This window comes from Fukomys damarensis, unplaced genomic scaffold (assembly GCF_012274545.1).
Source record: "Fukomys damarensis isolate Sample0158 unplaced genomic scaffold, DMR_v1.0_HiC HiC_scaffold_9, whole genome shotgun sequence".
Classification (NCBI taxonomy): domain Eukaryota; kingdom Metazoa; phylum Chordata; class Mammalia; order Rodentia; family Bathyergidae; genus Fukomys; species Fukomys damarensis.
Genome location: NW_022900921.1, coordinates 5,021,698 through 5,032,027, shown reverse-complemented (window position 1 = coordinate 5,032,027; position 10,330 = coordinate 5,021,698). Strand labels below are relative to the sequence as shown.

The following is a 10,330-nucleotide window of genomic DNA, read 5'->3' as shown; positions in this document are numbered from 1 at the left end:
TCTCCAAACAAACCGACAGACAGACCAAAAAATTGATATTAATGGTAGACATGAGACTATGCTGCTTGATACACTTTTTCTTTTTTAAGATAGAAGGGGTGGTATAGCTGTTGGGTAGGATGAATCGAGCCACATCCTGTCCTTGTTAATGTGGTCATAAGTACCTGTAGTTTCCTCCTGTATACCAGCTCTGTTTTGCTTTAGGTGTGAGTAAGCTTATCTGTGAACGTTGTGTAATGCCAAATGAATTGCTTAATTTTTTTTCTCCATCTGTAGGCTAAAGAAATCCTGACGAAAGAATCCAACGTGCAAGAGGTTCGATGTCCAGTTACTGTCTGTGGAGATGTACATGGGCAATTTCATGATCTCATGGAACTGTTTAGAATTGGTGGCAAGTCGCCAGATACAAATTATTTGTTTATGGGAGATTATGTTGACCGAGGATATTATTCAGTTGAAACAGTTACACTGCTTGTAGCTCTTAAGGTACTTTAAAGTTTTGTTTGGACTTTTTGAATTGGGTAGGAGGGTCCTCTTAAATCTTTGTTTTTCCTAGTGCTTTGCAGTTTTCCTCTGTCTGTATGTCACATTTTAGAATAAAATTTCTTATTTAGGAATGTAAATAATGAAGACTATATGTACCAATTGTATAGCTTTGTGAAATGTATAGATGAAGATCTGAAGGTGAAGCAGAAAATAGTATTTAGCTTTTAGGGTAAAACGTTTCTGCCTTTTGCTTATAAAAAATTTGTTTGACTTTATCTTTGGGGAGCCTTTTCTTTTTGTTTTTGTTTTTCTATTTTCACCCTTTTCCTAGACAAGAGGCTCATGTTATAGAATAGTCACAACGATAAAATAGGTGCCACAGACTTTTCTAATATTAAAGAAGTAGTGAGTCATGGTTTCAAGAACTGAATTGTAGGTGATTGATAGGTTAATTGTGTGGAAAGTTACAGAACTTTTTTGGAAGTCATTATATTCTGCATTTGTGAAATGAAGGAGTTGTTTTCTTTCTTTCTTTCTTTCTTTCTTTTTTTGGTACTGGGGATTGAATTTGGGACCTTGCACCAGGCGACAGAACCACAGAGCTAAATCCCCAGCCCATAAAGGAGTTGGATTAGATGAAGGAAGGTGTCTCCAGATATTTTGAAGGAAGCTAGCCAGCCCTCTGTGCTTAAAGGCATAGGATCCATCCCAATGGACAGAAGAGAAACAAATGTACTGCCTTTAAAATTCACCCAGAAGGTGTAATGGATTGAATTGTGTGCCTTCAAATTTTATGTATTGAAGTCTTAACCCAGGGCCTTTACAGAGGTAATTAAGTGAAATGGGAGGGCCTTAATCCAATCAATGAGTGATGATGTCCTTAGTAAAATACAATAGGGCAGAGTTAGGGAAGAAGGTAGGAGGTCGAGCAGAAAATAGTTATCTATGGGTCAGGGAGAGAGGCCTTCAAAAGAACCACCCTCCTGGCACCTTAATCTTGCTGGCTCCAGGAACGTACGGAAATACATTTCTGTACTCTGTGGTGCTTTGGTATGGCAGCCCTAGCAGACGAGTCCTAGGAGAAAGGAAAGCCATCATGGTACTGGTGAGGTGTCTCAATGGTTGCAGGCTTGCTTACCACGCACAAAGCCCTGGGCTGAATTCTCAGTAGCAGTAACAACAAAAAACTACAGATCTAAATGCAAGATCTAACCTATAAATGTCTGGGATACATTGTAAGAGAAAGTCTTTTTGATCCTTTGTTAAGCAAAGACTACATATGTTTACAAAAATATGACTTGTTAAACAGAAAACTTGATTTTCTCAAAATTAAGATTTTTGGGTTCTTCAAAAGACATCACAGGGGCTTGGGATGTAGCTCAGTGGCACTGCACCTGCCTTCGCAAGTGCAAGGTCCTGTGTTCGATCCTTGGTACCTCAAAAAAGAGACATCACAAAGAGAAAGTATTTGTATTGAGTCTTCAAATATTTGTTATGCGTTTTAGTTTTTAATTATTTGGTACCTGAAATTGAACCCAGGGCCTCCTGCATGCTCATGAGCATGTGCTGTGCCACTGAGTTACACCTATATCTTTTTTTTTTTTTTTTTTGGCTTTTTTGAGACAGGGTCTGACTGTGTAGTTGAGACTGACCTGGAACTCACTGTGTAGCCAGCCCAAGCTGGTCTCAAACTCACAGCAATCCTCCTGCCTCAGCCTCCTGAGTGCTGGGATTACAGGTGTGTGCCCAGCTCTTCAAATTTTTTTTTTTTTTTACAAAGCCTTTTGTATACTAACAAGACAGGTAACTTAAGTGGGAAAATATTTAAAGCTGTTTCACACAAGAGATACATTGCGGCTCTCTGGGGGGACCCCGTCCCGCGGGGAATAGGAGGTGAGAGCCGCCTCTTATTCGTGGGTCATCAGAGGCCGATCCGATCTTGAATGTCTGTGGAGGAAATCTTTAAGAAGTTAGAGTACACGGCCCAAGTCTGGTTTCTGATCAAAGGCGCTTTATTGGCTCAGCAAAACGATTATATACTGTTATCCCAGGGGGAAGGTTCAGCAAGCTTATTGGACAGTTCAAACAAATCAATCACATGAGTCACTCAAGCATTTAACCATACAGCAATCAGTATTTTACCAAATATGGGGAGGGGTAGGTGGGAAGGCGTACATCAGCAATTAACCCTATGCAATCTTTAACTTAACAATCTCTAGGGGCAAGCAGGACAAGGAAATACCACCGGCCTCCTGCTCCAGATCCCGTGACCCTGTGGTTAGCACAAAGGGCTATTTTTTCTGTAAGATTCCCTGTTTGCCCAGGGGCTAGACCTGCCATAAGTCACGTATGTAGTCTAGTGGGATTTTTCCACTGAGGCAAAGGCTAAGGTTGAGGGCAGTCATCTTATGCAGGCCCAAGCAGTCTCTCACAATACATGGTCAGTAAACACATGAAAAGATGCTTTAACACATTTAGTCATTAGCGAAATGCAGGTTGAGGTAATGGTGAGCTAGTATTTCACATGGTGTTAGAATGACAGATCATTGAGGCTCTGAAGAGACCGTGTTGGTGAATGTGCAGAAGTGAGAATGTGCATGCAGTGCTAGTGGGAATATGAAATAGCTCAGCCACTGGACTGTTTTTCAGAAAGTTGAGTATATACACCTACTGTATGACCTAACAATTAACATTCCTAGAAGTCCATCCAAGAGAAATGAAAGTATCTGTTCATGCAAAAACCTTCCATGCAAATGATCTTAGCACTAATTCATGATAGCCAAAAAACTGGAAACAGTCACCAATTCATCCTCCAGGTACGTGGAGAAACAAAAGGCGATACTATAAAGACGAATAAACCACTGACCTGTGCTGCAGCACAGATGAGCCTTAAAACATTCCAAGTGATACCTTCCACAGAAGACTACTTTTTATATTACTCTGTTCTGTGGAATTTCTAGAAGAGACAGTCTCAAGAGAAAAAGTCGATCAGCGGTTGCCAGGAGCCGAGTGTGGGAGTGGAGAGTGACTGCAGACAGGCAAGAGAGATCTTGAGCTAATTAGAAAGTTCTAAAACTGGGCTGTGGTGATTGTTGTGGAACTAAATTTACTAAACGTCATTGAACTGGAAAAAAATTTCATGTATGAGGTTTAATAACCCATGGCTACTTGATAGAAAATGGGTGGTAGAAGGTATTTGAATTTAATTGAGACGGGGTTGACAAAATACCTCATGGGCATTTGTATTTGTAGATCTGTGGCTTTACTTCAGTGCGATGTAGAGAGATGTATTATGTTTTTGTAACAGATTTGGAACTCTTTTGAGTTTCCCAGTGGAAAGCTTCCTGAATTGTCGTTTGATTTGTGAAGGAATTAGCTATTGATGTTATCTATTTTTTTGTTTTAGGTTCGTTACCGTGAACGCATCACTATTCTTCGAGGGAATCATGAGAGCAGACAGATCACACAAGTATATGGTTTTTATGATGAGTGTTTAAGAAAATACGGAAATGCAAATGTTTGGAAATATTTTACAGATCTTTTTGATTATCTTCCTCTCACTGCCTTGGTGGATGGACAGGTCTGTGCATCTTAAAACTCATTGTTGATTGTTGTTAGGGATCTTATCATTTTATTACCCTCCCCTACAACTCTCAGGCTGGCCAAGCCAGCCTTGAATTTGTAATCCTTAGCCTCCCAAGGACTGAGGTTTATAGGCATTGTCACCACCTGAGGAATCTGATTTTATCCCCTTTTTTTCCTTCCTTTGTGTGAACAAAGATTGAACCCAAGACCTTTGCACTGAGCAAGGTCCCCAACCCTTTTTAAATTTTGAGGCAGAGTCTTGAACCTGTGATACTCCTGCATCAGCCTCCTAGGGTGCTGGAGAAATCTGCTTTCTTAATGTTTAGATGCAAGTAACTTTGTTTTCTATTATTGTACCCCTTTTGGGGTTTCCTTTTTTTTTTTTACCTTTCGTAGCAAGCCCTGAACTGTATGGGGTGGGATCACGGGGGTAGAAAATGTAGCTCAAGTCTTTTTACTGCTCTGGGTAGATAGAGGTGGTACACAGAATTTGCAAGAAACGTCTGCAAGTATGGTGATACTACAGGTTTTTTTGGTTTTGTTTTGTTGTTTTTTGGGGGGGGGTTGTTTTGGTTTTTTGTTGGGTTTTTTGTTTTGTTTTGTTTTGTTTTTTGTTGTTGTTTTTGGTGCCGGGGATTGAACTTGGGACCTTGCGCTTTCTTTTGAGGTAGGCAGCAGCACCTCTGAGCTAAATCCCCAGCTGCAGTTAGTTTTAGTGGAGGGGAGCAGGTAACATTAGAGGATAATATTTTCTTGAAGGAGCTGATGGAGCTGGCGTCCGGATTTGGAATGAGTGGTGTGTTGGGAAGACAGAGTACTAAGTAGTGCAGAGTGGGCTAGAGGGAAGGCAGGTCCTCCGGTCAGACCTCAGACTGGAAGAGCTCAGTAACACAGTGGGGCCAAATGATGGGGCCCCTCCCTATCTGGAGCTTAATGTAGACTAGTTCAGAGTCCTTTTGAGTGAATTTAACATTTTAAACCAATGTTTTTCAGATCTTCTGTCTACATGGTGGCCTCTCTCCATCCATAGACACACTGGATCACATCAGAGCACTTGATCGCCTACAAGAAGTTCCCCATGAGGTATGGCTTTTACTTGGTGATAAATTCTTTTTAGGAAACTTTTTTTTGTTTTTGGTACTGGGGGCCGAACTTGGGTCCTTGCACTTGCAGAGCAGGCAGCAGAACCACTGAGTTAAATCCCTGGCCCTCAGGAAACTTTTTACAGAAGTTTAATTACAAGTTCGGCATTATATGTATGAACACAGTTGTCAGCTCCATTGCTCGGAAGGTTAGAAATCTGCCAAGATCACAATGGATGTGTGACTGGGTGTATTAGAACCTGCGCTTAAATGACAGGTTCATACTCCTCATACTGAAGTTTGCCTCCTATAGGCAGATTGAGGCTGATGCCAGTTTATGCATCATGAAGACTTCTGGAAAATGCCACTGATTTCACAGACTTCTCAACTGAAAGATCTGTTGTTTCAGCAAGCATCACTCAAAAAGTGACATAGCAAGCTGCTTTTGATGAATTATTCAGATCGTGTGTAACTTGAACCTGCTTTTTTAGGGTCCAATGTGTGACTTGCTGTGGTCAGATCCAGATGATCGTGGTGGCTGGGGTATTTCTCCTCGGGGAGCTGGTTACACCTTTGGCCAAGATATTTCTGAGACATTTAATCATGCCAATGGCCTCACTTTGGTGTCTAGAGCTCACCAGCTGGTGATGGAGGTATGTTCTGTTCTTTGAAACAAGACTTGCTTTTTAGTAAACCAAAGGAGAGAAGATTCTAGGGAGTTTTATTTTAATGCTGTTACTGAGTCATTCCATATATTCCTTCTCTGAGTTGGCCCTTGTAGCGTGAGCCTTTTGGTATCTGTACACTAGAATTAAAACAAAGCCTTTCACATCCGAGGGACTCAAAGACCTGCTGCTAGGTCCCATCTTCTTCCAGAATGACTACTCTGGGGATGAAGCCTTTTACACCTCATGTGCCTTTAGAGGTCGTGTAACACTCACACTATAGCAGTATGTGTTTATTTTTACAAGGGATGGCCATATAGTCATATCTTAAGTCATATCTTTTTCTTCATTCTTTTGTTGCTTTTTTTTTTTTTTTTGGTACCAGGGATCGAACTCGGGTCCTTGCGCTTGCAAGGCAGGCCACCAAACCGCTGAGCTAAATCCCCAGCCCCTTGATTTTGTTTCTTGAGACAGGGTCTCACTTTGAAGTTCAGGCTGGCCTCAAAGTTTTGGTGATCCTCCTGCCTCAGCCTCCTGACTGCTGGGATTACAGGCATGCTTCATTCTTAGTCATGTTTAGGTCACTTTATTAAAAGCCTGATGACACACAGGCATCTACATAGGGCCAGCTGTATATAGTTTATTGATGTTACATATTTTAGAAGGTGGGGAAGTTGAGCCTAAGGTCTCCTTGCATGCTAAGCTAGCACTCTTCTACTGAAGTACAACCCCTCACCCCACCCCACACACCTTTTGTCTTTATCGAGACAAAGTTTGGGTAATTGCCCCGGTTGTCTTTCAACTTGTGATCCTCCTGCCTTAGCCTCCCAGGTAGCTGGGATTACAGGTGTGACACCCATGCCAAATTTTTATTTCTTTCTGTAGTAAAAGACTAGTTTGTTAATTTGGGGAAAGTAAATAATTTGTGCAAATTACAGGAGATGAAGCCTTTTGGAGGGAAGTTACATTTTTTTACTTTAGTGGTGGTGGTAATAGTAGTAGTAGTAGTAGTAGTAGTAGTAGTAGTAGTAGTAGTAGTATGTAAATTCTGGAATAAAGAGCTTTTTTTTCCCCTTTGTAGGGATACAACTGGTGCCATGACCGGAATGTAGTAACAATTTTCAGTGCTCCCAACTATTGTTATCGTTGTGGTAACCAGGCTGCAATCATGGAACTTGATGATACTCTAAAATATTCTTTGTAAGTATTTATACCTGAGCATTTGGTTGCATTATGAATGGTCTTACCAGGAAGTATAAGTGTTCATGAATTGATGCTAATTCCAAGTTGATTTTTAAGTTTTCTTTGAAATAGACCTATGATATATTAGAATGCATCCACAAACTATCCCAGGTATAGGCCCTATTATTAATTACTAGGTGTTCAGTTTTTAAACCTATATTTTTATTATGGACTTAATTATATTCTGAAGATGAGAAATCAGGTACAGTACTTAGATGCTTTAAATTTACTTGTTTGGTAGAGACTTACTTTCAAACAACCTTAGAAGGGACTACGTTGTATAATAAAAGCATAGCTTTTCTAGCTGAAGTTGGCTTGGTTCTTATCAGGGGAATGCAGCTAAAAGACCTTACATGTGTAATTCAGTTCTACTTTCCATTCCAAGTTAAAATTGGGCAGGAAAAAGTTGTATAGTTTGAAAGACTGAAGTTCTTATTTCTAATTGACAACTGTGGGTGTCTTTGATCATAAACAGTGAACCTTGTCTTGTTTTTCAGCTTGCAGTTTGACCCAGCACCCCGTAGAGGTGAGCCACACGTCACTCGCCGTACCCCAGACTACTTCCTGTAATGACGTTTTAAACTTGTACAGTATTGCCATGAACCATTTATTGACCTAACGGAAATGGGAAGAGCAACAGTAACTCCAGAGTGTCAGAAAATAGTTAACATTCAAAAAAACTTGTTTTCACACGGACCAAAAGATGTGCCATATAAAAATACAAAGCCTCTTGTCATCAACGCCGTGACCACTTTAGAATGAACCAGTTCATTGCATGCTGAAGCGACATTGTTGGTCAAGAAACCAGTTTCTGGCATAGCGCTATTTGTAGTTACTTTTTGCTTTCTCTGAGAGACTGCAGATAATAAGATGTAAACATTAACACCTCGTGAATACGACTTAACTTCCATTTAGCGATAGCTTCATTCAGCATGACTGTAGATAAGGATAGCAGCAAACAATCATTGGCGCTTAATGAACATTTTTAAAAATAGGTACCAAGCCTCCCCTCTATTTGTGAGTTTTGAAATTGTTTTGTTTATTTTCAGGGATACTGTTTAATTTAATTGTATGATTTGTCTGCACTCAGTTTATTCCCTTCTCAGATCTCAGCCCCACATTGTTCTTTGTTATTGTCAGAACCTGGTGAGTTGTTCTGAGCAGAAATGTTCCCTCCTGTAAGACGATGTTACTGCACAGGAACACTTCAGTGCTTTTCATAATAAACTTGTGAACTAAGAACTGAGAAAGTCACATTTTAATTGTATCAGTGGGCAAGACTGGTGCTGTTTAAAGATAATTAATAAACTTTAGAATTTGTAGAATTCTAGATAAAAATAAAACTCAAGGCCTCTGCACAACCTCTCTGGTAACTTTTTGACCTTCTCCAGATGAGCTTCAGGGTTTATTTGTATGACCTGTAGTACTGTTTGTCACATTGCTGGTGTGCTGTGAACTTGTCTTTAAGAAAGGAAATCTGTGCTGCTTTGGGAAGATCTAATTGTTAAACTACGTAACATCAGAGTTAAGGTTTTAGGATTTGTTTAAAGTGGCATGTTTTCAGGTAAAGCTTAACTTCAATGATAATGTCTACTTAGTGCAGTTCCTGGTTATAAATACTATATTGTTTGTTGTGTATGTTTAAGAATTCCATGAACTTTTAAAAATAACTGACACATTTATAAGTTCTTAACATATTTGTACATTGCCTGTTGAGTCATGTGATCTTAATGTCTTAGAAAGCTGTTAAAGTAATAGCCTGTATTAATTCTTTTAAGTGATAATCAGTGAAAGCAAATAGGAAACTATCGTTGGATCATTGTTTAGTGTCATGTACGTTTACCCAAAGGCAAGTGGCATTTGAAGTGCCCTGTGCTCAACATTTAATGAATTCCCCCCCTTTTACTCTTTGAACAGGATTAGAAGTTCTGTGTGAACTAATACTTGACTTTTTAAGCTAACAGGGTACACTTCCGAACACTGATCATTACTTGTGTGAGTATAGTTAATAAACATTTCCTTGCTTTGTACTGTGTTGAATTTGAAACCAACGGAGAAATTACAACATTCCCTTTTTTAAGAAGCATGAGGGAAATATGCATACACACAGTTTTGAAGTGTGTGTGTATATACTTTGTTTTGTTTGTTTTGTACTGAGGATCGAACTTAGGACCTTGTGCTTGCGAGGCAGGCAGCAGAACCACTGAGCTAAATCCTGGCCCTGAAGTAAATTTTCTTGAATGATCGACTTTTTCCCTCTTCTCCAGTCTAATTGCTGGCACTGTGGCTCATGGAGTTTATTGTGCAAAGCAAAACATCCTTTGTTTTTCTCCGTACCTCCTTTTCTCCATTTTATTCTTTTCCGCCTTTATAAGAAATATGTGTTCCCTTTCTTTACCTTGTCACTTTATACACTTTCTTCTGACTGAACAAATAGCACATTTGTGTGCAGCAGTTTTAATCCAGTGCCCGGGTGATCTAAACATCAAACAGCTATTTGACAGGTCTTGTGATGTTACATTTGACTCTGAAGGAATTCATACCTTGTAATTGACAAGAGATGCTGTCATCCAGGTATAAATCATATATTGTGGATACTAGAATGGGACTTGTGGCAGGAATTGCATGGTTTTGTGTTCATACCTGAGCTGTGTATGAAATGGGTAAGGAAAATACGTGGTAATTTCCTCTAAAAACATAATTATGACTGAAGTCACTAAGTTAAGTGAAGTAGACTTTCTAATTTGGTTAAAAAAACGGAATTTTCACTTTAAAAGATGCTTGATTGAAGAAAGGTTAGTGATAAGGTGCCCTGGGCTGGAGATTTAGCTTAGAATGTTTGCCTAGCATCACACACACAGCATTCTGAGTACTGTAGACTGAAGTCTTGCAGAAGTTTGCTATGTAGCTGAATGAATTTGTGGAGTGATGTGCTTATTTCTTGGGTTGAGTAAGCAACTGAGTTTTAAATTGTTTTTTGTTTTGTTTTTTTTAATTTTAACACATAAAAATTGTGTGTATCAAAGAGGTGTCTTGTAATGTTTCATTACATGTGTACATTGTGTAATGTTTAAATCAGGTTAAACATATCTTGCCTTGGGCCAGGGATGTAGCTCAGTGGTGCTACGCCTGCCTGGCAAGCGCAAAGTCCTGAGTTTGAGCCCTGGTACCAAAACAAAAAAATTTTTTTGTCTCAAGCATGTTGTCACTTCTCCGTGACAAAATCTTCCAGAATCCTTTCTTCTAGCTTTTTTGAAATACATAATGTTG

General features: G+C 39.6%; 1 protein-coding gene across 1 annotated transcript; it reads left to right on the top strand.

Annotated features, from left to right (window-relative positions):
• The first annotated feature begins 276 nt into the window (after positions 1-276).
• On the top strand, positions 277-8,837 carry Ppp2ca (protein phosphatase 2 catalytic subunit alpha). The gene is made up of 6 exons (XM_033761569.1): positions 277-486; positions 3,893-4,066; positions 5,065-5,154; positions 5,645-5,806; positions 6,900-7,018; positions 7,558-8,837. The coding sequence occupies exons 1-6, from the start codon at positions 370-372 to the stop codon at positions 7,628-7,630; spliced, it is 735 nt and encodes a 244-aa protein (XP_033617460.1). The 5' UTR covers positions 277-369; the 3' UTR covers positions 7,631-8,837.
• Positions 8,838-10,330: the final 1,493 nt, after the last annotated feature.